The sequence below is a fragment of the Phyllostomus discolor genome, chromosome 1 (genome assembly GCF_004126475.2).
Source record: "Phyllostomus discolor isolate MPI-MPIP mPhyDis1 chromosome 1, mPhyDis1.pri.v3, whole genome shotgun sequence".
In the NCBI taxonomy this organism is placed as follows: domain Eukaryota; kingdom Metazoa; phylum Chordata; class Mammalia; order Chiroptera; family Phyllostomidae; genus Phyllostomus; species Phyllostomus discolor.
This window is the reverse complement of record NC_040903.2, coordinates 163,055,251-163,080,733: the sequence shown is the minus strand read 5'-3', so window position 1 is coordinate 163,080,733 and position 25,483 is coordinate 163,055,251. Positions and strand designations below refer to the sequence as shown.

The 25,483-nt window shown below is 50.2% G+C and overlaps 1 protein-coding gene across 1 annotated transcript in view; it reads right to left on the bottom strand.

Annotated features, from left to right (window-relative positions):
- GLDN (gliomedin) overlaps positions 1-25,483 on the bottom strand; it is a 68,776-nt gene that overhangs the window by 4,168 nt on the left and 39,125 nt on the right. The window contains 7 exon segments of the mRNA XM_028507914.2: positions 627-752; positions 850-933; positions 3,561-3,695; positions 6,118-6,255; positions 15,718-15,825; positions 16,196-16,213; positions 24,310-24,361. Coding sequence (XP_028363715.1) covers positions 627-752; positions 850-933; positions 3,561-3,695; positions 6,118-6,255; positions 15,718-15,825; positions 16,196-16,213; positions 24,310-24,361 — 661 coding nt within the window.

Genomic DNA, 25,483 nt, shown 5'->3' with positions numbered 1-25,483 from the left:
ATGAAATGAAGCCACATACCGCAGCCATTGCTCTGACCGGTGGGTTGGAGGAACAAGGCCGCTGCTACCACGACCAGCAATTCCTGAGCAAACCCCCTTTGGGGCAGAGTGACTAAGGCCATGCTCAGAAGCAGTGTTCCTGTGAGATGGCCCTTCACCTTCTCCCCTGGGCTCTCTGTCCATCAGATGTCTGAGAACGATGACCAAAAAGTACTCTCTTGGAGGGGGGGTGCCAACCTCAGAGACAGATGGGTAGCGCGAAAGACTTTGTCTCTGGCATTTCTACCCCATTATGTTTTGAGGGTGTATGAGGCCATCAGTCATAACACTATGTATGTTGTTTCCTTCTGGATACTTTGCCTAAAATTGGATAAGCTACTCGGGGGGTGCCCTGGTCATGTTCCTGTGACCCGAACAGCAAGGGCTGCCCTCAGTGTGCTCAGAGGAGAAAACTGTCCTGCCCCCCCTTACCCCCCCTGCCCCCCATGCTTTCTAAAATAAAGAGGGATTGTTAGACCCAGTAGCAAGGATTCCGGGAGGACACAGACAGAACCAGCCTGCAGATAGGCAACGGATGAAAACACAAAGACAGCGCGCAGGCACAGGTTATTGCCAAGTGGAAGTACCTGAAAAATGTTCAGTCACCCAGATCCGCTCATCACTCTTGTTAGCAGACTCTCTTATCCAGGTGCCAAATGTCTCCCCAACTTTTAGCACTTGTGTTGCATTTCCAATGGAAGCGATCATGGATTCTACCAAAAGAGGAGGAAAAACAGTTACTGACCCGCCAATAATGACTTTAAGGCATCCAATTTCTGAATTTCAAAATAGGATGCTTTGTTTCTGTACCCGCCTGTGGGGAATGGTGTTCACTGACTTTCTCATCGGCTTTGCCAACCAGGGTATCATCGTTGGGGATAGCACATGTCTCACCTAAAACAACAACAGCAACAATCAGAGCAGCTGCAGCTGGCGCGCTGGGCGTCGTGCAAGTCTATACCTGGTGCTCTTCCCACCTCAGTCCAGACTCTAGGCCCACCAGTGTCCCTTGCAATAGTCCCACCAAGGTTTCTGGTTGCTTGCATTTGAGCAACATCAAGTCATACCCTTCCACATTTCCCTCTTAATTGGTGAGTTCCTAACAAGCTTTCTGTGACCACAGTTGCTAAGATGGTACCATCCCCAGAGGATGTCCATAAAAGGGGAAAGGTGGCCTGAGCCAGCTCGGTCCAGACTCAGCAACCTGAGAGAAGAAGGGGTTTGCTGATGCTTTCCTGGCCTCTCGGGGCAGGTGGTATTATCATGACTGCAACCTTCTAGAAGATTTTCCATTTCAGGGAAGCTGATGCAGAGGTGTGAGGGAGAGCCTCGGGAGGGGGCCCACTTTACCTCCTCTTCCTGGACTGCCAGGGGCAGGCAGCCTGGCCTGACAGGTTTGAGCCCCTCGCCCCATCTGCCCACCTGACCCTTCTTGAAGGTCTCTGGCTCTCAGGTCCTCGATGGGCACCTGATTCACACTTGGTTTGAGGCTGCATCTGAACTGGAATCCATCCTTCACACTTTGTTCTTGTTCCCGTAACAACTGGGCTCAATTCAGACCTTTGGTGAGGAGGTGGCTCAGGGTGGCAGGAGCAGGACAGGAGGGAGGGGGACGTGGCCACTGCAACCAGGACAGGGAGTGAGCTGGCTGGGGGAGGGCCCTGGTCTGGGGCAGGCTGGGGCCCATCGGGCTTTTTGGGGAGGCCAGACCCATTCAGATGGGTTCACATCACCCTGTGGCTGCTGGATAGAAATCAGGACCTCCTCGGCTGAATGTGAAGAAGCTCACAGAATAATTCGTAGAGGTTCCCTTATCAGCCAGGAGGGGGCGGGAGCTGGTTTCTAGCTGGATGCTAGCACTGCGTTTCTCTGAAGTCCTCCTGGCACTCCGGGAGAGCAGTCTCCGCGACCTGAACTGACTCCCCCACGGGTGGTCCTGCTGCCTTTGAGTTTCACCCTGAGTGTCCCCTGAGGAGCTCGGGCTTTGCACAAGAAGGGACAGGGAGACCCTCCTGTTCTTAGTCTGAAGAAAGGCTCTCATTAATTCATGTTGTACCACACTGCATTCTAAAGCTCTGGGGGTGGGAGGAGAGTAAAAAAAAATGGGATTGGAGTAGGAGAGAGGGCCAAGGTCAGTTGTAGGACTGAGGACCCATTTCTGGGGGGCAGGAGCGGGAGATAATGGCCTCTGTTGTTTAAACCTTCACGACTCTGTCTTCATAGCTCTGTGGCCCCCACCCACCTGCCGACCTAGCCTCTCAAGACACTGGCCAGGCGGAGGGGAGTGCTTCTCCAGGCACCCGCCATCACTGGCTGACGGAGCCTGGGGAATTAGACTCCACAAAGCTCAGGTCAGATCCCCCCTTTGCTCATGCAAGAAAGGGCTGACACTAATGGAGGCGGTGGCACCGAATGCCAGCGAAGGAGCAGCTACTGCCAGGGAGAATTGTAATCAGGCTCCATTTATGGGGGTGGGGAGCACGTGCGACATCTTTGAAAGCCCAGATTTGCCCACTCTAACAGCTGAGTGCATGCCCCCAAAATGCCTTCCAGGAAAAACAGTGCACCAAAGAGAAGTAAAGACTGTTTAGGAAAGCGGCTGCAAAATCCACAGCTGGTATGACCGACACACCAGTCAGCCCTCCTGTCCACCGCTGGAGCAATGGCATCAAGTGGCACCTCCTCGCAGCCTAAGTAGGTGAGCAGATCCCAGGTGACTGCCTTTGGGAAGAAGGGCCAGCACCCCCCTAAAAGTATTTTCCATTAGTATGGACCTTGATTTCTAAGTAGTGTTCCATCCTGTGGCCACCCCTATCACAAACTGGCCAAAGAACAAGTTCTGTCAGCCTACCAGAGGTCAGGTGCTCCTTGCCTTCATCTCAAAGCGTGAGTTTCCGCCTCCAAAAGGAAGACGTGTATAGAGAAGGGGTTTTATGGTCAGGCACGCCTGGCTCTGAAGCCCAGCTCTGCCCCTCACTACTGAGTGTTTCAGTTTTGTGCCTGTGAATGGGTGACAATAACAATTCCTATACGCCACCATTGCCAGGAGAATTCAATGGAGTAAGCACTTAGCACTGTGCCTGGGACACTGTTAGCACTCAAAGCGTAGAGGTGGTGGCAGTAGTGCTGCAGTATTGTGGGGGGTTAACCCCCTCGGACTTTCCCATCAACTGCCCCAGCATCAGTCAAGCCCACCATGCTCCAGGAGCCAGCGGTTTAGCCTTCGAGACCAGTTCAGGGGAGGGGGCTGGTGGATTTGGCAAGGAAGACGACCAGTCTGGTGGTTGGGTGGGGAGAAGTGAGGGAAGGCAGTGGGAAGCCCAGTTCTAACCTGCCACCAGTCCTCATCCTGGGGACAGATTACCCAGGCCTCCCACAGATATATAGCAAGGGGGAACTCCCAGGATCAAATCTGGCTTTGGATAAAATCTCCTCCCTCTGTTTAAAAAATCCAGTCACAAAGCCCGAGAGTTGGCACCACTAGTGGAGGAGACAGGTTCCCTGGGGCAGGGATTGGTGACCTGGGCACTGGCCGTTGAACATGTCTGGCTGCCGAGGGGCTTTGGATCTTCTTCCAGGGGACCCTGGGGGACCTGGAGGGCCCGGGGGCCCAGGTGGGCCGGGTGGGCCTGGTGGGCCTGTGTCACCTTTGGCACCTGGAGATAGGGGGGGAGAGAGAGATGGAGAGAGAGAAAAGGGGGGGGGGGAGATTGATTAAAGAGCCATAATCAGAGTTGGGTTTCACACAAAGAAAAAAGAGCACAGTCCCTCCAGGGAGGCTCACGAGCAGCCCCTCCCACAGGTGACTGTGCTCTAGCACTGGCCCATGCAGAGCTGAGGAAGCCCCCGCAGCAAGGGCTGAGTTCCAGCCATGTGCCAGCAACTGCGTTGAGAATTTTATGTCTCCTCGTGGCCACTCTCGACCGCTCTGTGAAGTAGCCTCTCAGTGACTCAGTCTCAGGGAAGTTGAGTGTTTTGCCCAAGGTCACAACCCGAACAGGCTGGACCTCAGCCTCAGGTGTGCGTCACTCCAAAGCTCATCCTATTTCACTGGCCGGTGTCTGGACGCCAACCCTGCCTGCTCAGCAGAATCGCTCAAGGAGCTTCAATACACTTCTTATCCCGGGCTCCCTTCCAGTCCAATTAGATTGGAACTGTAGGGAGGTGGGTTATCTGAATTTTAAAAAAATATTTAAAAATTGTTTTCAATTATAGTTGACATATCATATTAGTTTCAGGTATACAGCATAGTGTTAGATATTTATATAACTTACAAAGTGGTCACCCCGATAAGTCTAGTGCCCATCAGACCACACAGTTATTAAAATATTAGCGACTATATTCCCTATGCGATACTTGCTATCCCCGAGACTGTCTTTATTCATGTGTATGTTTTAAAGTGTCCTACTATGCAGCCAGGTCTGAGAAGACCTGCTCTGTGTGGCAGGGGAAACAAGGAGCTCCTGTCCAGCTTCGAGACCTCGACTGGCCAGCTTAACCCTGTTGAACCTGTTTCTTCACCTCTAACTGAGTCTCATGCTCCCTTGAGAACAGGCTCTTGGGATGACTGAGGTTCCTGGGGTGAATGCCTCACAGCTGGAAGCCCCCACACCTGAAGGCAGCCATTCCTCTAATTTCTGGTGGCCAATGTGGGTACAGGCCTCTGCAGGGGCCGCTGGTTCTGGAGCTTCCGTAGGGATGCCATTAGGCTGGGCTATTCAGCTCTTTGGTGCTGTCCACCTGTCCAGGGCGACATTGATGATCCAAGGTCTCTTCAGCTGCCTCTTCCCAGTCAGACCAAATAAGCCTTTTCAGTCTCTTGAGAGTGGGCAAGCAAGGGTCACTCTGGAGGGGGCAGAGACCTGTAGGCCAGGCAGATGCGATCCAGCACTACTACACCTCCTCTGCTGTCTGACCAGGGGGCACACTCCACTCTGGCCTGGCCCCCGGGAACTGGAGTTCTCTCAGGGAGGCCACTTTTCTGAATGGCTTGTCATCACCCACCCTCCTTGTTCAGCAGTATATGGGAAGGCTGTGTTCTGAATGTACTGACTTCCCACATGACTGAAGTACACATGATCTTATATTTTCAATGTATATTCATGTATATAATCCTGCCAAAGCCCTTCTTAAGTTTTGTGCACTTTGCAGAGCATCCTCCCCTGTTGATGAAACGAAGCTGCTAAATGGAATTTGGTCTCCCCTTGATGCTTTGGTCTTAGCACAGCGTCCAGCAAATAGCAGGTGCTCAGTGAGTTTTCACTGGATGAATGGGCAAATGATTCAGGGTCATTATTCTGGACACCTATCATCTTAGCTTCCTAAGGACAGACGTCATGTCTCACTCGCTTTCAGATTCATAGTCTCAGCTCCTAGCAAAGCCCCCAATCCATAAATGCAGCTCTTTCATATTCAGCAGATATTTACTGAATACATTAATAGGACAGTTATGTTTTTATGATACAAACGATCTCTAAAGTATTGTGCTTTTAAAATTCCTTGCCTCACGACCAGCCACTGTCACCTACTCTTTTCACTACATGACTGTCTTTCTGGGCTCACTGCACCTCCATCTCCTCCCCATAGACACCAACTATCTGCTTTTAAAACCAACTATCTGGGCTAAAAACCGGAAAAAGAAGATCAGCAGCTGTTTGCCCCAATTCTCCATGTCAAAGGCTTAGGATAAGGGCCCATTTTGACTGCAAAGAAAAGGCCTGTGCTTTCCGTCAGTGTATGTTAAATTGCTTGCTGGCGTGTATTGTTTTGGACTGTGCTGTATTTAATAGATATTTGGGAAAAGGAAACTTTTTCCTTCATTCTAATTTAATCCAACCACAATGTTTAGACCTGAATTATTTAACTTCCTTTTGCTTAGGTCCCAGATTTGGTCTTGCCAACATTGGGGTAACACACTCAGTGTTCTTTTTGAAAGCACAGAACTCTGAAACAGGCTACAAGATGGCCACATAAAGCACATGAGGAGAGAAGACCCTGAATAGCCCCTGGGTCATTAAAGCCCAGGCGGGTCTCTGGGCCTGTTCACTCTGGGAGAGGGCCCAAGCGCCAGCCTCTTACCTGTGGGGAGCACGTCATTGGATACATCCCCTTTGTCCCCCTTTTCGCCCTTCTGCCCTGCTGGGCCCTCATTTCCAGTCAAGCCAAGCTCACCAGGGTCTCCCTTTTGCCCTGGAATTCCTGTGGCTCCAGGTAGCCCTGAGAAAAACAGTGACATATTAATTAGCCTATTGAGCAAGGAATTCTGACACACTACTTTGTGATATCATACCATGTACTTTAAAAGTGAAGTGGCTTCAAAAACCAAATAACTAACACAAACTGCCATTTTAGGACAGCAGCATGGCGATTGTTAAAGAACATTTCCAGGAGGCTCTGATGGAATACTCTTAGAGACATTTGGCTGCAACAACTGGCTGAAGAGACGACTGAACCACAAGAGGGACAGTCACAGGAAGAGGAGGAAGGTAAGGCCCGATCAGAAGTCTGATCCCTCCATGCAGGTTGGATGGAGCACCATCAGCGGCTGGCTTGGTGCAGTAATGGTGGGTGACGTCATCTTGCATTATTTGGTTGACTCCTCACAACATATTGGAGTAGAGGCTGGGAACTTATCCTTGCTCTCATTTTTAGAAATTGGAACTAAGGCCAACAGTGGTTATTACTGATGCTGCTACTCGAGCAGCAAAGATGCCCCGACTCCATCACCAATTTCTGTGGCATTCCAGTGCAAAATGCTTTTATTCAAAAGAGCAAATCAAGGAAAGTTGCTCTAGGACAGGCATGAAGATGGGTGGGTACAGTGTGAACGAACTGCAGTGGGTGACATTTCCACTGCAGGGGAGCCATCACAGCGGGACTTGCGGCCCTGCCACACCCAGCTGGAAACGGTCGGGATGTATGCCACGTCCCACCCCAGCACTGCCCTGAGGAAAGCACAGGTGTCTGATCCCTGGGAGAAAGGAAGCAAACGGGATTCGTCTGAGTGGCACAGCTCACTGCCGGTGGGTCGTTTCCAGGCAGCAGCACAGGGAGCGGGGACCCAACCAGAGCCTGGCAACTTTGCTGTGGCGAAGAGACAACAACAAGAGTTTAGGGACACAGAGGTGCCTAGCATTTATGAGAGAGGAGGTAGTTGTGTAGAAAGAGCTGGGGAACTCCAGAACTCGAGTCTTTGGCTGAGTAATGATCTGTGCAGAATGCAAGACAGGGAGAAGAATGGATAGGAAGCACATCACTTCACAACCCTCAGAGCCTGCACAGGGAAAGCGCTCATTCCCACCCGTCGAGGCGGAGTGATCTCAGAAAGGGAATGGATATTGGGTCGAGTCTTGGAAAAGTCTTGTAATAGTGGGGCTAAATTAGCCTGAGAGTCGAGGCTGCCATGGGTCCACTGTAACAGTGCTTAAAAACAAGCTTTGAATGGACTAGGCTGATCTGCAAGTAGTTTAACTGCACGTCAGAATAGAGTCCAAAATTTGAGCCATTCAGTTGAGGTGATGCAGCAAATTAACAATTTAAAAGAAAATCATATGATTACCTCAATGGATGAAGAAAAAGAATTTCATAAAATTTAACACCTATTCTTAAGAAACTTCTCATTAAACTAGGAATAGAGGCAATGTCCTCAACCTGAAAGAGGGCATCTGTGAAAAACCTAACGTCATCCTTAACGGTGAAAGACTGAGTGCTTTCTCCTACGGTCGGGAACAAGACCAGGTATCTACGCTTATCCCTTTCACTTCACACTCTGAGGGAGAAACCAGCCAGTGCAGAAAAGTAAGGCAAATGGAACAAAAGGCAGACACATTGGTCAGGATGAACTAAAATTATCTTTACTTGCATGTGACATGATTGCTTATGTAGAAAACTTCCAGAAATCTATAAAAGAGCTACTCGACCTTATAAGCTCCCAGAGACACGGGGACCCTGAGAGGGGAAGTGATTGCATAACACTGTGCAAGGGCACAGCCAGACAGGGCAATTCACACGATCTCCTATTGCAAGGAGCCTGCTGTTCGTCCCAATGACAGCCTCCTGGAAATACTGCTCAGCAGAGATATTATTCAAAGTGACACGGATTTCAGGTGACAGGAAAGAGCCAGAGGCATGTTTTATAGCAAGCAAAACTTTGATTCCTCCCAGTCTGTAACCAAGTGGGCTGAGGATCCACTGCCTTTCCTAACTGCCCTGTCAGCCCCCATGCCTCTTCTTATAGGCTCTGACTAAGAGACTGCCCATTTGCCCCTCTCCTGTGCCCCTCAGCTGGGACAGTCCCCACTCTCTAGGGGTCATCCTTCTGGCATCACCATAACCCTCTCTCCAGATGTAGATCAAACCTGGACTGCCCCCGCCCTCATCGCCGGCTAGCACCAGAGGAGTCAATATAACTGTCCCAAGGGAGTCACGGGATTCCAGATTGGAAGGTACCTTAGAGGTCAGTTAGATCAACCTTCCATCCAGCCCTAAAAGCCCCTCTGTACTACCCAATCGGCTCTCACAGCTTTCCGGCAACGGGGAGTTTATTGCATTCATATCACCTCACCTCACCTCACCTCACCTCACCTCACCTCACCTCACAGATCATACTCGCATACGCTGCACGGCCACTGAAGGCAGTTTTTCCCTGAAACGTAACTCTGGAGCTGTCAGTACTTTTGCCTTTACTCCAGAGGAATGATACATATTCAAAGTGGTTTTTGTTCTTCCTTATTTGAGGGACCCTGCACAGACAATTCCAAGGAAGACAGCAGCGTGTGACAGAACCTTGAAGTGTTGACCACTGTTAGAAAATGTAGTGACCAAAGAAACATTTGCTAGATTTCAGCCAACCATGAAAAAAGTCTCAGTGAACACCATGAAATTCAGCTGTAGGTGGGAGTCAGAGGCCTTGACTTCCCTGCCACTGGTGATCTCAAGAGGGTGTCATGACAGATGGAGGAGCTGTGACACAGGGAGAGAACGGGAAGAAAAGCAAAAGCCCACCCCCCCCACCCCCCGCCCCACATTGTGGGCATTTGCTCTGCCATAGATTCAGTAACACAGGGAAAATCATGTCTCCCCGGTGGGTCATGGCTCAAAATACATCTCTCCCAACAGCACCGAAAATCCAGTGGTCTGAGCCGTCCCTGCCCCATCAGGACATCCTGCTGGAAAGTGATTTGCTCACTTAAAGGAGCCTTTAATTGGGGACTTCTGCTTGAGAAGATAATCTTTTGTCAGTATTTTAAATAGGCAATTTGGCACATTATCTGTAGGACACAAAAGACGAGTCCGTTGCCATAGAGTCCAGCCAGCAAAATGTATCAAGTACAACTGATACCATTTAAAGGTTTCACATGCCCAGGTTTAGCAAAGCTCAGGGAAATGGTATCTTCTTGTCACTTCAGGGTTTTCTTTCTCAGGCATTTATTCTAGTCACAAAAGCCTTTCTGTATCATCCTATTGTCTCTTCTTTTCTTTTATGCCTACAATTTTCTTTCTCAAAAAGGCCATGTGTGAAACAGGAAAATGTTCACACTGTAATGCAGCTATTGTAAGGCAGCCCCCATGGGGTCGGTGTGTAAACTGAAGATATTAAAGACCTTTGCTTAAAGGTGTATTCTGATACTTATCTGGGCGTGCATGATAATTTTCGAGCTTTTAAAAAAAGGGTGGGCGCACACGGCACATTCCTGGAGCGCGAAGCTCCAGTGATCAGGGACAGGAAGAACCAATATCACTGCCATGTCCATACCACCCAAAGCAATCTATAGATTCGGTGCAATGCCTATCAAGATATCAATGGCATATTTCACAGAACTCAAATATTCCAAAAATTTATACGGAACCACAGACCCAGAATAGCCACAGCAGTCTTGAGGAAGAACAAGCTGGAGGAGCTGCAATACCTGACAGCACACTACACCGCAAGGCCACAGTAATCAAAATGGCATGGTACCGGCATAACAACAGACACTCAGATCAACAGAACAGAGTAGACAGCCCAGAAATACACCCATGCCTTTGCAATCGATTAATATTTGACAAAGGAGGCAAGAACATACAATGGGGTAAAGACGATCTATTCTATAATGGTGAATAAAACACAAACAAACAAACCACAAACCCATATCGCCTTCTTGCACCATACACAAAAAGAAACTCAAAATAAATTAAAGGCTTAAGCGTTAGACTCAAAACCATAAAATTCCTAGAAGAAAACATAGGCGGTAAAATCTTGGACATTTCTTGTAGCAATGTTTTTCTGATATATTTTCTTAGGCAAGGGAAACAAAAGAAAACATAAACAAATGGGATCACATCAAACTAAAAAGTGTTTTCATAGCAAAGGAAACCACCAACAAAATGAAAATACAGCCCACTGTATGGGAGAACATAATTACCAATATACATTTGATAAGGGGCTAATGTCCAAAATTTACAAAGAAGTTACACAACTCAACACCAACCACACAAACAGTCCAATTAAAAATGGACAAAGGACCTGAATAGACACTTCTTCAAAGAGAACAAACGATTGACTGATAAACATATGAAAAGATGCTCAATGTCACTAATTGTCAGAAAAATGCAAATTAAAACCACAATGAGACATCACCTCACACCTGTCAGAATGGCCATCATAGATAAATCAACAAACAAGTGCTGACGAGGATGTGGAGAAAAGGGAACCCTCATGCGCTGTTGGTGGGAATGCAGACTGGTGCAGCCACTGTGGAAAACGGTATGGAGGTTCCTCAAAAAATTAAAAATGGAACTGCCTTATGACCCAGAGATTCCACTTCTGGGAATATATCCAAAGAGACCCCAAACACTAATTTTGAAGAATATATGAACCTCTATGTTGAATGCAGTGTTATTTACAATAGCCAAGATTTGGAAGCAGCCCAAGTGCCTATTGACAGATAAGCTGGGTAAATAAGCTGTGGTGCGTTTACACATGGAATACTACTCAGGCATTGAAAAGAAGGAAATCTTCCTTTTTGTGACAGCATGGATGGACTTGGAGAGTATTATGAAATGAAATAAACCAGTCACAGAAAGACAAATACCATATGATCTCACTTATATGTAGACTCTACTGAACAAAATAAAGTAACAAACAAAATAGAAACAGACTTATAAAAACAGCTGTCAGAGGGAAGGGACCTGAGGGTCCTGGGGAAGCGGGGTAAAAAAGGTAAAGGGATTAAGCAAACAAAAAACAAGCACACACAGACACGGACTACAGGACGGTGTTTCCCCGAGGGACAGGGTGTGGGGGAGGTAGAGGAGGGGAAAGGGGGGTAAACGGTGATGGAAGGAGACTTGACTTGGGGCAGTGAGCACACAATACGACATACAGATGATGTGTTATACACTGGTATACCTGAAACCAACATCATTTTATTTAACCAATGTCACCCCAATACATTAATACAATTTTGAAAAAAGAAACAAAGGGTGGGAGACATTTTGTCTGCATACAGCATGTTTTTGTCTTTGCCCTCTTGTGACCACTGCCTCTGACAAAGCTGCCCTTGATCCCTGTTGATCAAGCTCCCGGCCAGGCCTCGGTGTCAGAAGTGCACTGCTGCCTAATCTCCTTCACCATCAGAGGACCCCTGCGTGGCCCTTTCTACCCCGCCCAGCTGTGCTCACGCTGTCCCCTGGGACTCGGGCATTGTTTGTCCCAGGCTCCCGCAGGCCTGGAGGCAGCACATTCTGCCAGGGGAGAAAGGCCAGACTCAGCCTGCCTGAGGGCTCTGTGCTGTTTTTCTTTCTCACAGCGCCCACTCAAAACAAGCCGTCTTCCCAGCTCTAGAGCCGGGAGGTGTGTGTGGCATTGTAGGCTCAGCTCCAACGTCTTCGCAGCAGGGGGTGAGGAGGATGGCTTATTTTGGGCAGGACCGTCTGTCACAGACTGAGGGGCGGGGGAGGGGGCTGGGGAGTGTCAACAACACCCAGTCCCAAGACTGGGATGAATAAAGAGGATGGTGTTTATTTCTGTTTTTATGAGGACTTGATTTTTAGAGAAGACACTGCAGCATTCACTGCTAAGTGAGAAGGTGAGACAGATGGAGAGAAGGAAAATGTTTGGTTTTGTGGCAACAGAATGTCAAACTTCATAGAAGATGCTTGTTGCAAATGACAACATTTAAGTCTCTTTTAGGTTCAGTTCTTCTCTCCAAATCTAAGTTGGTGTTTTCAAAGAAATATAGGGATTTCCACTTAGATTTCCTTTTGGTCTGAAACCATGTTCCTCCTTGCCCATTTTTGGAAACAATAGCTAACACTGATATAGTACTTTGTGTCCAGCTCTACTCCAGGTACCATATATGTATTATATGAAATGTATACGAGTTTACACACACACACACACACACACACACACTCATTCAATCTTCCTAACAATACTATGAGGTTGACACTATTATTGTCCCCATTATATAGATGAGGAAACCGTGGCACTGAGTGATTCAGTAACGTGCCCCAGGGTGCACACGGCTAGTAAGTGGAAGAGCCAGAACTCAAACCGAGGCATCAGGCTCTGGCCCCATGCTAGTCCTCCACCAAGCTTAGCACGACTAACGTGAGACACTGGGGGTTAACTTTGGCGCTTCCATCTCCTGGAAACAACTCTTAGGCTATAGCTCTGAAACTCTGATTTCATCAGGCTGGTGTATCTCAATAACACATTGTTCTTTCCTTCAAACATGCATCTCATGTTGTGAGTACAGATGTACTTTTAGATTTTTGACTTTAACAATTAGATGGAAAGTTCTAGAACAGGAGCTGCATGTGTTTTGTTTCCTCAGCAGTATTTTGAACCTGTCCAGCAAATACCTACTGACAAACATGTCCACCCTCTTCTGCTCAGTGCTGTCCTTGGCTCACCCAGAGGCTCACTTCTACTGGGTCACTAGATGCTGCTGCTCCTCAGTGCTCTGCCCAGGCTCTCCGTGCGCCCAAGCCCACAGGCCGGTGGTCTCTGATACTCCCTGATGTAGACTCTAGCCCCGTGGTCTCCTCTGACTGCAGATCTATCTGCATCTCCAAGGGCCCTGACATCTCCTGCCCTGATATCTCAATCTCAGCGCATCTGCCCCCAAGGTCCCTACAGTGTCCCTGAACCTCAGTTGGTGCAGGGCTCCCACCTCAGGTCAGGCAGGGCAGAGACCCCACCAAGTCTGTAGGGGTGCCTCCCTCCCCCTTCCTCTGCATATCCACCTGCCACCTCGGAGAGCTGATTTCATCTGCGAATATCACTCCACTGCATTTGCTGTCCATACCCCCACTCACCATCCCTTCAGATAGCCTTTGTCTTTATACTTCTAGAAGGGTGGTTAGCATCCACTTCCCCTGCCTAGGGCAAGGACTCCCTGCTGGGCCCTCAGGGACTCAAGTTCTAACCTCAGCCTTAGAGGAAACTTCTTGTTCTAAGTGCTGACCTTGCTGACCCCAGGAGGCCTCCTTACTGGGAAGGTCTGTGTCTTTGCAGCCGTTTCTATGGGATTTCCAGGAAAGGAGGGTTTGGCCAATCTCGAAAGATAAACAGAATCCAGCACTTTCTCACCCATCCTCGGCACCCTCTCCAAGCCTCCTCTGCCCCGCTGCCTCCTTCAGCAGGGCGATCAGTTCACCAACGAGACCGGGCAGGCCCCTGCTCTGCTGCAAATCCTCCCCATCGTGCTCTGAGTACAAACTATGGTCCTTCAAATGCCCAGGGCTAACCTGATTTAGCCTCTTACCACTTATCCTCTCTGTCTGGCCACCCTGGCTTCCTTGCAGCTTCTCAGACTCCAAGGGCGAGCTGGACTGCCGTGGTCGGCTGAAACCACCTCCCCAGGGCCCCGGGACTTCTGCTCTCACCTCCTCTAGGTGTTCCCCCAAAGCTCCCTTTCCAGGGGGTCTTTTGTGGCTCCCCACTCTATAGTCCCCGTTCACTTCCCACCCCCTCTCCTGGCTCTATTTTTTCTCTTAGCACTTAGCACCAGCTAACAGACAATATATTCTACTTATTCATCTTGTTTATTGTTCATCTGTCCAGATTAGAATGACAGCTTTATGAAGGCAGGGATTTTGTCAGCTTTTTTATTTCTGGATCTCCATCTAGAACAGTACCTGCCACATAAATATGCAACACCTAAATGAGTGACCTTCTTCTTTCCTGCCCTCCCTGGGTGGTGGGCTGCAGGCCAAGCACACCTCTGCAGAACCAGAGATCTATCTCTAACCCTTCTGCAAAACCACACTTTTCCTACCTGTCCCACTCCTGGTGCTAGCACCGTGGCCCCTCCCCTCCTAGCTGCCCTTCATAATACTCAATGCTGAATCCTTACTTACAACTGGGTCACATTTCTGGGGGCTGCCCAGGATAAGCCAATGTCTGCACACAGACGGTCATTATTATTCAATGCTGGTGTTCATTTATAATTATAATTTCTATCTGACATGTAACAATCCAGAACTGCTCTGTAATTCTGGCTGTAATTGCTGGCCTTCTGAGGACCAAGCTGACTCGGGCCAGGTTGCCCATCTTCACAGCGGCTGGCCCCTGGGACCATGAGCATGTAGGTTTTGCGAAGTGGCAGAGCCCCTCAATGACCTTCTCCCTCTCCACTGGCTCTCACTAAAATTGGCATGGAAATATGAGCAAGGGTGTGAGGAGGGGTTACTATGCTGTCTGGAAGATTTTCCTAGCAGCTCTTCCAGCCCAGGACCTGTGCAAGTGAGTTGGAGCAGCAGAGCCAAGAGTTTGAAAATAAATAAGAGGGTGTGGTGGAGCCTCCACCCCACATAGTGGCTGAGTGCCAGGCCTTCCTAGAAGCTTCCTGAGCATTCTCTATTCCCTGCACACAAGCATCCACCATGCATGTGTCAGCTTTCTTCAGTGACTCTACCCAGGCCATCTCCATGACTCCCCAGCATGGAAGCTCAGAACCCTGTAGAACCTGCCACAGCCCACGCCCCAGCCCCCTGCCAGGCCCTGCATGGGCCCCTGCTTCTCTGGTCCCTGGGCACATCTGACACCTCGGTGCTTCTGAGCCTTTGCTCTGGTGATGGCAATGCTGCTGCTCACAGCAGGGCAGAGGGAGTCTCTCAGAGATGCCAGCCACACCTTTATAACCATCCTGCAACTCGTGGACAGGGGACCCTGACGGCTGAGACCCTGTAACCCAAGTGCCAGCCTCAGGGAGGCCTGGGTGCTGCCATTTTATTCAAGCCATTCCAGCTGTTCCTTTAGCCAGGAAATCCAGGAGCTGCCATCACTCAGCTGATTTCCTATCAAACACAGACAGTTTCTGGACAAGAGAAGGGGGTAGGAGGGCAAGGCAGGAGCTGACCCTTGGAGGGACTCGGGCGTGGCATAGCCAGGCATCCCACAGCACATGGAGAGCCCGTCCTAGGGCTCCGGCTCCTCCCCCTTCTGTCTGCCAGTCTGCGTCAGAGTGATCAGTCCCCAGGGAGGCTGCTTGTTGAGTTGGAGCTAAACCACTGTCAGTTCCAGCAAGAATGCCCTGGGCCCCTGAAACACAGCAGCTTGCAGGCAAGAGTTGAACCTGCCTTGCATGCAAAGAGGCAACATGTTTTAGCCACTGGATACACTTCAGCCCATTCAAAATGCAGTAACAGAGACAAACAACGAGGAAAACAATAAAAGTGTTGCCAAAATACCCATTTTTCCTCTCTTTCCATTTGCTCCTTTTTCGCCTTTTGGGCCCTGGGGACCAGGCTGTCCATCCGATCCGTTATGTCCTGGTAAGCCACCAGCGCCTGGAGGTCCTGAGTTGGAACATGGGAAACAGGAACATTTAAAAAATCTCCTCACTGAAGCTAAGGGGGTTTCCTTTGGCCAGTGAGACTGGGCAGGCATCAACCTGTTCCTCCTCCCCTTCCTTCCCTGCCTTTGTGGCCCTCTCTGAGGCAGTAACAGGTGGGCAAAGGTGATGGCAGGTTCTCAAGTGGGAGGGGCAGGAGAGCTCGTGATTGGGGGAGGGAAGGGCAGGGACTCAGTGATGGCCAGGCTGCCTCTAGACTCCTCTGCCTTCCCTACTCCAGTCCCTTCTGAGGGATCCTGGGGAGTTAGCCACCCATATCCATTCCCCCCTCCCCCCACCCCCCGCCAAGAACCAGGAAAACCATGGGCTCTTACCTGGTGGGCCAGGTGGTCCTACAATAGAAAGAGAAATGTAGATGATAAACTATAGGTGGAAGAAAGCGAAGCCAGCTCCACACGCCAGGAACACCTCCCCCTTCTTAAAATGTACTAGCATGCAGCCACCCCATGCCTTTCATTCAGAACTGAACACATCTGCCTGAAAGATTCTTCACATCAGTTCAACACAGACCCATTTGCCAATCAAAATGACTTCTGTTTAAGTTTTGATGGACCAAGAATAAGTTAATTGGTTCAGAAATTAGCCATCTCTCAAGCAATTAACCTAATTAAATGAGGTTGGGTGACAATACAGGTAGGCACTCGTGCAGCCCCCAGCACAGGTAAGCATCAGCAAATGGTGGGCTGCCGTGGTGGGGCCGAGGACTGGCCGTCAGGAGAGCGGTCCCAGGTGCTCCCTGCAGCCAGTCTGTCTCCTCCACGCCGCTGCCGCTGCTGCCGCTGCTGCTGCTGCTGCCGCCACTGCTGCCACCTGCCACCGAGGGGAGCTGACAGCAGAGGCCCACCTGCCCAGCCTCTGTTTTGTGGCATAAAAGAGCCTGAGAAAAACCGAGGGTCTGGATCAGGTAATGAGTACTTTCCTTGGTGTGCAGTCACCCAGAAAATCTAAGGGGGTTTGGATGAATCACTTACACATAATCTAACAAAAAAGATCTTGCTCCCACAAACAGCAGAGTCTTATCAATTACTCTTTTGGAGCATTCAGACAAGCTAATGAGGTGGTAGGAGGAGCAGAGAAGGTCCTTCAGTTTCTCTGGACTCTGTGGAATGACTTCCAATACTGCAGTGGAAAGGTCTTTACATAAATCCAAGCTCGGGGCCTTTCAGAAAAATCACCATTTACTAAGCACTTACTACGTGCACCAAAATTTGCTAAGAAGCAGAAATCTTGGTCCTTGTGTCTGTTATATTTACAACCTACCTGGGGAAGGTAGACCCTTGGAAATCAGAATGAAATATGGACAAGCTACAGAGAAGCAAACCCCAGATGGGCCACTGGGGCAGTTGGGGCCCACGGCTGCCCCGGAAGGTCTGCAGAGAGGGTGAGCCACGAGCTGGGCTACCGAGGAAGCAGTGGGCCTGAGAAGCCTGCAGGGGTGAGGGCTGCACATCCCATGACAGGGACGAGCAGGAGCAGAGGTACAGCCGTGGAACGTGCATGGTTTAGGGTGGTCCAGGAAGAACACTGGTCAAGCTGGTGTGTGGAGGGGCAGATGCAGGGCAGCAGCGCTTGAACGCCAAGCGGAGAGGTGTGGACGGCATCTGTGAGGCACTGGGGAGCTACAGTAGATTCTAAAGGAGGCGGGGAGCAGGGGCAACACCGTGAAGTTTGCGTTTGAGATCTTCCGGGCGGATGGAAGTTGAAGAGAACTTGTCAATAAGATGAGAGAGAGAAAGAGGGAAGAGAGGGTGGGGAGAAAATAGCCAGAAGGTCTTTGTAGTTAAAATTAGCGGCAAGGTTATGGATAAATGTGGTTGGTGACTGTAGAGCTGTAGAGAAAGCTAGGAACTCCAAAGGTATTTCAGCAGAAGAATGAGCAGGGTTGCATGTCCAATTGGGTAGGAGACAAATAAGGTCTAGGGTGCTAAAGGAGAGAGGCTATTTCACACACACAGGGACTCGTGGAAGAATACGTGTTGGAAGGTATGCTTTCAGTATACATAGTCCTACTTTGGACAAACGTAATTTGTTGAAAATGGCGCCAGACTCTGTAGGGTAGTGTAGCCTGTGTCCACAGGACTTTCCACTAGGTGGTGTGCACATCCACTGGCTGGGAATGGGTGATGTGGGCAGCTGACAGAGGTCCACGGAAATCAGCCCATCATCACTCCCAGCTGCGGATGGAGCCAAATTCAGATGTGCAGATTGGTAGGAGAGAAAAGGTAAACAAGAAAGAATGGGCTGTATGTAACAGGCTTCAGAGTGCCCAGGACAGCCTCGTAACCACTGGCCCGCGGCAGATCTGCTGGGCACAGGTCCTGGCCAGAGCTGCGTACCAGGACACGTCAGCCGTGGCCAGGGCTGCCACCGGAGGGAAGTGCTTAGATTTGGATTTCCTGCCAACGATCCCTGGACACCCTGTGACTGCAGTTCTTACTCACTGAGCCCACAGAACCCCCTGGGATGCTTGCTGCAATGCAGCTACCTGGGTCCCATCTGGAGATTCTAATTCGATTTGGATACAGAGTCCCAGGAACCTGCATTTTTACCAAACATGACCGGAGATTGGGATGCAGATGGTCCTGGGTGCCTTCTCGCCTCCCACCTGGTGTGAACATTTTCTGGGAAAAGAATCAGTCACTAACAGTAGATCCTTGAAGGGGTCCCTGACCCTGGAAAGGCTGAGAGCTATTAGTTTTGAGGAAAAAGTAAAATGCCTGGTCCAACCAAATTTTGGGGTTCAGAGTGGTGGGGAGAGGCAGGTGATAGAAGAGGTATCAGGAAAGAGAGGGAGAGATCCAAAGATGTGTGTGTGTGTGTGTAGGGGGTGGTGGGGATGGCATCCAGCAGGTTCCATGCCCTGAAGCTATTGGAGAAGAGAATCTCCGAAGGGAGAGGATGACAGAAAGTCCCAGAGAGCTCAGAGGAGGGTGCTACAGCGACAGCAAGCCTCTGTCCCACTGTCCTTCTTAGGGCGCCAACCGAGCAGCCCACGGGCTCCCTACAGCTGGAAGACACCCCACATGTACAGCAAGCATCACAACAATGTCAGTGTCACGTTATAGACGTGCCGACTGGGCATTCAGAAGCTGTTTCTCAGCTCCTGACCCTCCTCCTTTTCTGAATTACAGACCCCTGAGGAGTGCCTGTGGACAGCGTATCCTACTGATACTGTACCAGGCCTGGTTTCCTGGGCCTGCCGCCAGGGCAGTTGACAAAGCCCCACACTCAGAAGGGGCCCTGTGCTTGCGTGTAATGCTCTGTGGTTGCCATCTAGAAATTCTTAATCATTTTATCTTAGAATTTATGTTTTGTAAATGAAGTTTGATGGGATGACAAAGCTCGTTCCGGGGACTTGGAGCCTCCATGTATATGTGGGGGTCCCCCACCTCCCTGCCGCCCGAGGATGGGCTTGCTCCTGGCTCCCCAGCCCATCAGTGATGGCTGTGCCTCCCATCCCAGTGGGGACACAGCAGGAGTGCAGGCAAGGCTGGAGCTGGGGGTGTGCCCTGCATGCCTGAGTCTGGGGCGGGGCCCCTGTGCCTGTGAGGGTCTATACTTATTAGGGTAGTAACCTGTGCCTCGGAGAGTCCAATATTAAATAGCAAACAAAAAGGCCCCACCATAGCAGGTTGCAAGGGAGACCGTGGAAGAAAGGAGGAAAGCCTTTTTCTTGCTTTTGGAACAAGGGCCCCTGCATTTTTGCCGTGTGCTGGGCCCTGCGAGTGACACAGCTGCTCTGACCACCCCACCCACTCTCCTGGGCAGAGTCCACCAGAATTGGCTGGATGCTCCATAGGAGCTGAGCCCCTTAGATTTTTTCCTCCTTAAAATGTAAAATTGACCCATCACGTACCTAGCTCATAAACTACAGGTCTGGGAATGGCCTTGCACAGGAAAAAAAGAAAAGGCCAGTCTTCAGGGAGAAGAGAGTGAAGCAAGGAGAAGAGAGTCAGACAGACTGAGAGAGGTGCCATGTGGGCCCCTGGGGGCGTCCCACCCTCCTGGGGCCTGGCTGCCGTCCCCTCCTCCCAAATTTCTCTGCAGGTCACCCTTGCCGAGAAGCAAGCTCTGTGTCACCAGACTCAGTTTCACTGTCCTCTTCCTGGGCCCACGGAGACCGTATTTCCCGGCTTCCTTGAGGTGAGGTTGCGGCAGTGTGACTGCTGGGGCTTTGGCCAGTGGGATCCTTGGGTGGGGGTGGGGGGGGGGTACTTCCAGGCCTGGCCTTTTAAGGCACCTTTGGTCCTCTCCTTCCGCCTTGGGAGAAGCCCTGGTGCCTGGTATTGAAATGATGGAGCCACACAATGGCAGCACCTTGGATGCCCTTGAGTCAGCCAAACCCTGCAGGACTTTGTGGGGTGAGAAGTAAGTCTTTTCTGACTTGGGCCACTGAGAGTTTGTGGTTTAGTTGTTACCAGAACATGGGCTAGCCTACCCTGACACATACACCCCTCTATCCTTATAATAATTTGTAACCCCACTCCCGTTTTTTTTTCTTCCCTCAATAAACTCTAGTGGGGTCCTGCTTCTATAAAAGAGAAAAATCGTAATTGAAATAGGAAATACAGGCACCACAGTTATGCGGAATGAAAGGTAAAGAATGTACGAGGCTCAATTCCTGTCTTCAAGGGCAGGCACTGGTCGTTGGCTAAAACTTTCGGCCCCTGGAAACCCCTTCCACCTGGCTCCTCCCACCACGGCCATTCCAAACCATGTGATTATGATCTGGAGGTGCTTGTTTCCATTGCCCTTTGTAGCCTCCCCTTTCACCCAGGACAGTGTTGGAGCAGGTGTTGCATGACCCAGGGCACCTGCCAAGCACAGCGATGATCACAGAGGTCACTGGCAACATGTTTCCCAAAGCCTTGCTGATAAAGGGGGAAAAGGAGCCAGAAATTCCTCAAATAGCAATATTTTAGAAAGTAAGATCTGGTTTTGCTCCTTCAGGAAGAGCTGGTGGAAGGTGCAACTTCACACGCCTGATACTACCAGGCCCAGAGCACGCCCGAGAGCCGAAGTCTGCAGTCCCGATCCTCCCACGTCTCACCCCAGCGAGGGCTCCCGGGCTCAGGGTTCGCACCAGCCACATCTGTAGGGCCAGATGGGAGCCCTGGCCCAAGGAGGGATGGTCTCCCCTGCCCCCTGGAGGCCTTATGTGTGAGGCTCTCCTGCAGGGATGGTCTGAGAGGGCCCAAGCTCTCACACTTGGAGCTGAATAGAACAACCGGCTGGTTTGCTCAGGGTGGCCCGTAGAATGAAACATTATCACCTGCACTCGCTGAGAATGACCTGTCCATCTGTTGCATTGGCTACAGCTTTTAGGTCTCGGTCCCCACCCTCTGAATGTTGGTACGCCCTCTGGAGCCATCCTGCCACCAGCCATTGGGCCAGCCCTAAGGCACCTGACTTGGAAAGGTATCTTTCCTCACATGCTCCCACTAAACAGCAGCTTTGTGTGACAGAGCTGTACACGTGAAACCTACATCATTTTCTTCACTAATGTCACCCCAATAATTCACTAAAAATTTAAAAAAATAAACCGCAGCTTTGATCCAATCCCATTTATTTGGTGCCTCTCAACATTCAATGTTGAGCTACGAGTACGGCAACCTTAAAAAATCAGAGTGGGGATGGCAAATAGGTTTTATTTCAAGTGCCAATTCTAGTCAATTAGTATAGCTCTCTGCAGAGCCAGAAAAGATTCCATGAGCCATGCTCAGCAGCGACTGTGCTCCGTCATTGATGTCTGCCTTGACACAGGATAAGGAGTGGTGACAAGTGTTGTGGCTGGGTTGGAGTCACTTGGCTCAAGGAGAACGAGCAGTTCTGCACAAGCAGGTCAGCAAGGTGATGGCTTAGAGGTTTCTAGCAAGTCCACATGGGGAGGCCTCTGGAAGTGAAGGGCACCCCACAAACCTGCTGCTTCAAGATACCTGCTCTCAGGGGCTCTGAGGAAAACTGGGCTCGGGGGTCAGAAGCATCCAGAAAAGCCTATGTTGTTTGACACACTCCGCACTAGCAAACCCTGCTGAGTACTATAGCTAGTGAATTGCCCTCGTCTTCACCTGAGATGTCACAGGCTGCGCAAAACTTCATGGTATCTGTCCTTGTCCCTGTAGCAACCACAGCTGAGCCCAGGAAAAGGGACAGGAATTCAGTCTCATGGTCACGGCTGGACTAGCCTCCTGTCACAAGTGCCTGCTTTTTCAAAAGACGAACCCAGTATAAAGCCAGATGTTGTTCTCAGGCCCCACGCCGGGGTCTGCCCTGGGGACCCTTCCTGCCCGCACCTGGTCAGGGCCCTGGACTAAGGCTCTCTCTCACCACCCCCCAAGCTGCCAATTCAGTCCCGACACCTTCCCACCCCCCACCCGGCAGCCTGGCACATCCCAAGGCACCATCTCGCTTTGCAACTTGTACTTTTCACACTGAAGTTTTAATGGAAGAGCTTTCTGTGTAAAAGGAGACCCAATTTCAAGCTGGTATGTAAGAAAGGAGAAGGTGCTGGCTTTTGAAAAGCATTTGGAGGTGCCGAAGAATAATCTCCAGTACGGATGCGGTCCCCGCCCGTGATCAATCTCCCCTAAGTGGTCTCAATGGGTCCATCACGCATTCACTGCACGGTGTCCCTCTCCTCCTGTCACTGTAAAAATCAAAAAGGAACAGGCTTTTCCTGTGCCTCTCAATGGGCTTTTGTGTCTATAATTCCACCCATCTGAGCGTTTCTGTAGCACTCATTACTGTCACACGTGGGAACTCTAAAAAGGGACTTCAAGAGATGGAAGAAAAGTGCTTAAGTCACAAGAGTTTCAGAATAAAGGACCAACCTGTTCTGAAGATACTTCATTTTCTGTGAGGGCTGAAATGTGATGGAGTGATTCAATTAGCATTTACGAAGAAGCCCAGGATGACAGCTTTTCTCTCTGAGGCCAAACTAAGCGAATGAGAGTCAGACTTGGACTCAGAGTTCCTCGGGGACGTGCTTTCTCAGCAGCCCACCACCCCCATTAACCACGTACATAAACCCCAGATTTAATCACTCGGCAAACTTGCACTGAGCACCTACTGCACACTGGTAACGTGAGGCACTGGGGAGACCACTGCAGAAAGCGGGGGAGCCTCTGACTACTCAATGGACACGGGCAGGGTTTTTCAGCCTCCGGCAGTGCAGCCCTGGCTGGGAGTCGAGTGTGAATGGCGCCTCCCCAGAGCCTTGGGGCCACAGGCTGATGTGGCCCAACAAGGCTTTGGAGGCGGCATAGTCTTTGGTTACATTGTTAAGTCCATGAGAGTATGTATTCATTCCATAGTAGACTTTTCTTTAATCCTCACCTGAGGAGATTTCTACTGATTTTTTGGAGAGAGAGAAAAGGGGAGAGAGGAAGAAAGACAGAGAGAGAGAGAGAGAGAGCAAAAAAAAGAAAGAAAGAGGGAGAAACATTAAGGTGAGAAAAAAACATCAGTCGGTTGCCTCCTGTGTGCACCCCAACTGGGGATCCAACCTGCAACACAGGTATGTGCCCTAGCCCGGACAGCGCTCCATCTGACTGGGCCACTGGCCAGGGCTCCATCATAGACTTCTAGTGCAAAAACAGTTTTTTATTTTTCCTCAGAGCGCTATGCTCTCTTCAGAGAGGGAGTAAGTGCAATGCCTGGGATCAGCCTCTGCAGGCCCACGGTAGGGTGGGGGGTACACATGAATTCATTGGTCCCAGCTCCTGGAGACAGAAGGTAGGCACCTCTCCCCTCAGGTGAGACGCAGGACTCTGTCAGAGTCAGGTGTAGACAAAGCATATTAAAACCACTCCCCTCCTCCCTGCCCCAACCACCAGCCATTCCCCCCGTGTGCCGAGGCTTGCTCTGCCTGGAGGCTGATTCTCTCCAGTCTGCTTGTCCTTGGATGACTGAGGGGAGGGGGTCAGTGAGTGACCGACTGCCAGTCCCCCCAGCACCCAGCAGGACCCACACAGACCACTCTCCATAAACAGCGTTTTCCTCACTGATTAGCAATTTGCTCCTAGAGCTTCCCATTCATGCTCTGCGGATTGCATATGTATGATGCAGGGAAATCGTTACTTCTGGTAAGAGAACGCTACACTTAGCAAGGTCTTTTTCCTTTCTTTCTTTTCCCTTTAAAACACTGGAACAGGGAAACATCTGTGGCACCAGTTCAAGGCACCACACGTTTCTAATCACCCAAGACCTCATTATTTTCCATGGCTATATTTCTATAGTAATACCAAAAATAATATTTTTCATAATTATGTTACAATTGATTTTCATTCCATTAAAAACATCTGCTAAAAGTAAACCAATACATATTTTTATCACCTATAGTGTTAGTAGGTGTCGTTCGGCCCTGGCCCTTTGGCGAGGACACCTCTGTGCCCTGCGTGCAGCGTGGTCAGCAGCCTGGCCAGCCTACCTGTGAGGCAGATCCCCTTGGTGCTGTTGCACAGGTCCACCATCACTCGGATCTGCAGGGAGAGAGGCAGGGTCAGCGGCAGCACTGCGGGTGAGGGCCCTGCACTTGCCCTTTGTTCGGACAAGAAGAAAGCCATTATAGAAATTCACAAAGTAACTTCGGGAGACTATGCAGAAGTCTAAGGAAAAGTTAACCAAACACAGAAAAGAAACCTTTAACAGATCTGAAGATATGTGATATTAGAAGCTCATGTATCAACCACATCAGCAGGATCTCCTAGATTTCTATCACATTCTGAGAAGACAGAGGATGGTGAAGGAATGGCCAAATTCAACTTTCAAGGAGGTACTGAGCCAGCTCCCCTGAGTCCAAAGGTCTCAACCTGTGAGCCTAACTAAAAATGGTCGATAAGTTTGGTGGTTAGGAGCAAGCCACAAGGTACTTAACCTCTTGACACTTTGGTTTTCTCTGAAAATTCAAATAATACGAGCACGTGTCCTGAGCTCTGTCCCTGGCCCCCAGGGGAGTCATCCTCATGCCACGGGGATGCTGCCTATGCACTGCCGATGGCCACCTGTGGTGGGTGCTCGCTGCAGCCTGGTTTTAGCCTGATCTCTGGTTCCTCCCACGCACTGTGCAGCCCCTGCCCCCCCCCCACACCCATCCTCCACACTGTTCCCAGTGAGCTTCACAAAAACCAAATCTGAGGGGCCAGTCCTGATTCAAACGTGTCTGTGACTCCTCGCTGCTCTAAAGACAGAGCAAAAGTCTTCTTCTCTGGACTCACCTCACACTGCTTCCCCCTCCCTTTTTGTCTGTCCTCTAGTTCCACCCTGCCGCAGTTTGCTCATCTGTAAAATGGAGAGTGTAGTTGTGCTTACTTCTGAGGATTGTTGCGAAGCATAAATAAAACTGTTAGAAGTGAAGGTCCGAGAGCAGTGCCTAGCATGCAGGAAGCGCACACAAAGTGTTTTCCCTGTTGTGGAGGCAGCAGAGTACGTGCACAGAAGCATAGATGCTGAAGCCAAACTGCCTGTGTTCAAATCACGACTGCCATTCAGAGCAGTGTGACCTTGGACAACATACTGAACCTCTCTGTGCCTCAGTGCCCTGGCTGAAGGTCAAGCTCATAGCACCTTCCTTGTAGCATGGGTGTGTGCACTGAATTAGCAAA